General features: G+C 42.9%; 1 protein-coding gene across 1 annotated transcript in view; it reads right to left on the bottom strand.

Annotated features, from left to right (window-relative positions):
- The window catches only part of LOC119569875, a 1,948-nt gene extending 565 nt beyond the window's left edge, over positions 1 to 1,383 (bottom strand). Inside the window, exons 1-3 of the mRNA XM_037917852.1 lie at positions 949 to 1,383; positions 578 to 723; positions 1 to 340 (exon numbers count right to left, since the gene is read on the bottom strand). The exon at positions 1 to 340 is cut by the window's left edge and continues 565 nt beyond it. Of these exons, the coding sequence (XP_037773780.1) occupies positions 1 to 340; positions 578 to 723; positions 949 to 1,012 (550 nt within the window). The 5' untranslated portion in view covers positions 1,013 to 1,383. The remainder of the gene's footprint in view (positions 341 to 577; positions 724 to 948) is intronic.
- Between the last annotated feature and the right edge of the window lie 1,117 nt (positions 1,384 to 2,500).

Here is a 2,500-nt window from a genome sequence, read left to right as displayed (position 1 = left end):
CGTCGGTGTCCCCTTCGAGGCTGCGGGGAAGGAGGGTGGTCGTCGAGGGGGAGGTGGGCGTGGTGGTGGTCGTCGTCGAGCGGGAAGTGGTCGAGGGCGAAGTGGTCGTGGGGACGGAGGCGGTCATGGTGGCAGAGGGGTTAGAGTGGGTCCTAGTGATAGGAATGGTCGGGGGAACTACAGGGAACTGGGGGAATCCACGAGAAGGGACGACGAAGGAGCCATAGTAGCGGTTGACAGCAGGGGTGAACGCGAGGGATTTGTGCAGGGAGTTGTGTCGTGCCACAGCGGACTGAACTACGCCGTGGAGCCATTGGGAGAAGGGCTTGTTGCTGGAGAGCTGCGGGAGAGAGAATGGTGTAAATACTCAAAATCAAATCAGATACATAATATCGAATACGATTATTATCATGATAATAATGGTAGTGCAGATAAAATTATACATTAAACTGCCTTATCATGATAGTAAAGTACAGGTAATTACAGAGGCAACATACGCAAAGATTATAAGATGAAAACCGACGGGTGTGAACATCACTAATGAAAAAGCTATTATAAACATGAAGTGGAAACTTACTGTGAATCCACGATGAGGTCCTACGACTACATTGGCCCTCGGGATGTCGACAGGTGCCAGAGAGCTTCCCCTGGCGTGCGCATCCTTCAGGGCCGAGAGCCACGTGAAGGGCGCTCCTGTGTTGTCTTGTCTCTGAAGGACGTAGCCTAATGGGAAGAAGGGAGATGCGTTTAGATTACCATTAAACGTTTCCTTCTGGTGTAATGAGATTAAACGTTTTGTGAGATGTAGAGGCATTGTGAATACACAAGCATGGATTAGCGTATATCTGACACGTATGTAAATGTATATGATAAAATATATATGCAAGAAAGATCTCTCTCTCTCTCTCTCTCTCCCCTACCTACCACAATGCACTAATTAAAACTTACCATGAGGGGCAGCGACCGAAGGTGCCACAAGAGCAATCAAGGACACAACCAAAACCTTCATCATTGTCGTCGTTTTGTTGTTGTTTTTTTCTGCACCGATTGAGAACCGTGTAACTTGCGGCAGTATCTTTGTTTGTAGGACTTTTTCCTTTTCTTTGTCTCTCTCGCTGAGTTTCTTGCTCCTTGAACTCGGTATCTCTCAAGACTGGCGACCGAGGAGCCGGGCGCCAGACTTTATACGAGAAACGCGACAGTGGCATCATATCCGGCCGCTGGGGCTGTGACGCCAGCTGTTGCGTTTAATTAACCACAACTATATTTGTCATTTCGTCACGCTTCTTTTTTTTTTTTTAATCTTCTCCTTTACGGAATTTGGGCAACTCGGGAACCTCATGCATGGATAAAATTTATGTCACGTCCATTCATCGCAGGGTCGCCTTTCTTTCTTTCTTTTTGAATTGAACTAGGAAAATAGAAGAAAAAGATTGTTGAGACTGTGCCTCCAAGTAGCTTAGCAACGACGCTCATCACTTGGTTAACTTTATCATTTTTATCTTTGATTATGTCTTCTTGGTTTGTTGTTTGATTTCCTTTTAGTCATATTTCGGCAAAATGTTATTCTTCCGTTTTATATTCCCTTCCTTATTAGGGCTTTATTACTTGTTGATATTTCTTTGATTCTTAGTAAGGGATATACATTATGCAATAGAGTAATAGTGCCGAATATTTAATAGATTACAGTATTGCTTATGGTTAGACCTTTTCTAAATACATATAGATTAACAAAAATATGTATGCAAAGCCATTTGAGTTTTTCGATACTGTAGTATTTATTTCCATATTAAAAAAAAAAATCAAGGTTTGGAGATAGTAAGAACCATCGATTACAAACCGATAATTGTATTATATTGCGTATAGATATTGCCAAAGGGGAAGTATTGGTTCATTATGTAGGACTCTGTTGCAAAGGAAACACTAAAATTAGTTGTTTGTCTGTTTCCTATTTCATGTGTACGAGTATGTGTAAAAAGATTACATACAGATACACATTCTTACACACACACACACACACAGACACACACAGGCACACACACACACACACAGGAACATACACACACACACACACACACACACACACACACACAGGCACACACACACACACACACACACATATACACACACACACACACAGGCACACACACACACACACACACACACACACACACACACACACACACAATGGTCGTGATAACATCACTGAAGAAATGATAGAAGCTTGTGAAAATATTGGAATCACCAAAATCCAAACCTTTGCAAACAAGACCTATAACAGTGGCGATTTATCTCAGCAATACAAAAATCCATTTTAATAACAAGGAAGAAGGCCGGCTTGAACTGCAATAACCACAGATTAATTAATCCAATGACCCCACACACACACACACACACACACACACACACACACACCCCCACACACACACACACCAAAACCCCCAACACACACACACACACACACACACACCCCACCAAAACACCCACACAACACACAAAA

The sequence above is a fragment of the Penaeus monodon genome, unplaced genomic scaffold (genome assembly GCF_015228065.2).
Source record: "Penaeus monodon isolate SGIC_2016 unplaced genomic scaffold, NSTDA_Pmon_1 PmonScaffold_19435, whole genome shotgun sequence".
NCBI classification, from domain to species: Eukaryota; Metazoa; Arthropoda; class Malacostraca; order Decapoda; family Penaeidae; genus Penaeus; species Penaeus monodon.
Note: the sequence above shows the minus strand (reverse complement) of the source record. Positions and strands in the feature narration are given on the sequence as shown.